We start from the raw sequence: 2,048 nt of genomic DNA, 5'->3' as shown, positions 1-2,048 counted from the left end.
AAAAAACACGCGGATCCCTCTCGACCTAAATAAACGGCTATCCAGTGCTCGCCCGGTAGCTCCGAAGCGTGAGTGTTGATTATTGCCATCGCCGGTAAGGTCCTTATCGGTCTTTCGGGTAGTTGATCGCATGCGAGAACACCGAGAAAATGAGCGTTACGCGAAATTTTGTCCATGATTGTCGTGAGCTGTAAAGTGTTCATTTTATAGATCAATAATGATCGACCAGGATCTGTCTGCGATTTGAAACTTGAATGATCGAATCGAACACCGCGTAAACGATTAGCGTAATGGTCTTAGCTAGCGCCTTTTTGAACCGCACTTCTAGCCTTATGTTCCCGGACTTGACGAGCGACAGGTGCTGTCCGCACTCTTCGTCGGGTGTTAGGTTAAATGCGAACAGGCTGTAGCCATTCATAAACTCGTCTCTATCGAATGCGAGACCGTGGTTTTTCAGATGTCTCCCTGTAGACATCACCAGCTGGTAATATTCGCGCACCGCGGCTCCTGAATCGAAATCCGGCTGTAGCGGCTTGGCGGGTATTTGTTGACCGTCCACATAAATGGCCAGGAACTCCATGTCGTAATGATTGAAAGTGAATGGATTTTTATCGTACGCTCCGGTAAAGGCGTCATTATCGACCATCCCCAGAATGATTGATTTCGGCAGCGTTCCTAAAAACAAGTTTTCTTGATTTGAAACGCGGGATCCTGTAGGTATAGAAAGGGTTTTGAGGCATACTCTGTCTATAGGGTACTTTGCAGTAGCGGTGAGCAGAGCCTGGGCATGCCCCAGCCTCACTGATGGCGACACGCTGACTTTCTTGACAAATAGGGATGCCGAGACGATTTTTACTTTGTAGGCCACATCGTCGCTTCTCATCAGACAGAATTCGTTTTTGGCTCTGATCAAACGTATTTTAACGTCGACACCGTTTAACAGTAATTTTTCTTGAAAGAAAATGTCGCTGTGAATAGGCGCTAGTAGCTCTACCACCTTGCCACCCTTCGTGTAGTTCGACCTTTTCGTCAGACCCTCGTTATCGCCTAACGGGTCATTCTCGTCCATCTGTCCGGCCTCGTCCTTGTGAAACAGACCTGATGTGAAAACCGTTTCCAACGCATCTTCACTGTAGTTCATAAGACACTCGATCATGCAGCGATAAGGGTAGGTGCTCGAACTCTGCGATATCAAACGGTCTCCGAGACTCACGTCGACTTGTGAAAATATGGTGGCTCCGGGGTAGTTTATCAGACCTACCGACGCGGGGTCAGGTATGTCGCCGCCGTTAGGTTTTGTTATTTTAAGTCTGAGAAAAAGTAGCGTATTATTTAAGTCCAAGTAATCTTCTCCGGTCCCTGCGATAAAAAACTCCAATGGCGCAGAGTCTGATATAGCGGAAAAAGGCGGTACTTCTAAATAGGTGTTTTTCTCGAGAACCGTCTGCGTCGGTGGAACTGTAAATAAATCCAGCTCGGACTTGATACATTCCCCGGACATGCTGTGCAGTAATGCCATGTTAGAATATGGTCTTTACGGATCTCTTAGCCGACTTGCTTCGCTTAACAGGTTTCTTACGCTTTCTTTGCGCTACTGAGCGTTTCTTCAGGCCGCTATTTGTTTTCTTTATCGAATAACCACGCCTCCTTACCCCCGGCGGTTTAGTCATACGTTTACGAGCCATGACCATCAGACCTGATCCGTCTTGAGTCTTATGAGCTCTCGACAGGGCGGTGGTGACGACATCTGACACGATGTTTTTAGCAGCCGTTTTTAGGTGCGGCTTAGCGATGCTGAATCCTTTTTTTAACAGGGGTACGGCCATTCTGAACAGACCTCTGAAAAGACCTCCTAGGCCTGCACCGTACATAACCCCTCCTCCTGCATATCCTGGCAATCCTCCGCCTGCCTGATTACGGTAATAGTCGACGTAATCGTTCGTATTCATAGCGTGGTGGTTATAATAATTCATTTTTCAAATGTCAACGCAGAAAATTCAAGGGATCGGTCGTCGTTCAATTCTATGTCGACGTCTGTGAAGACCGGA

General features: G+C 47.4%; 1 protein-coding gene across 1 annotated transcript; it reads right to left on the bottom strand.

The window, feature by feature from the left end:
- Positions 1–211: 211 nt before the first annotated feature.
- LOC130549834 (uncharacterized protein F54H12.2-like) lies at positions 212–1,519 on the bottom strand. The gene has a single exon (XM_057327178.1). It carries the CDS (start codon positions 1,517–1,519, stop codon positions 212–214), a length of 1,308 nt encoding a protein of 435 aa, XP_057183161.1.
- Positions 1,520–2,048: the final 529 nt, after the last annotated feature.

The sequence above is a fragment of the Triplophysa rosa genome, unplaced genomic scaffold (genome assembly GCF_024868665.1).
Source record: "Triplophysa rosa unplaced genomic scaffold, Trosa_1v2 scaffold180_ERROPOS751398+, whole genome shotgun sequence".
In the NCBI taxonomy this organism is placed as follows: Eukaryota; Metazoa; Chordata; class Actinopteri; order Cypriniformes; family Nemacheilidae; genus Triplophysa; species Triplophysa rosa.
Note: the sequence above shows the minus strand (reverse complement) of the source record. Positions and strands in the feature narration are given on the sequence as shown.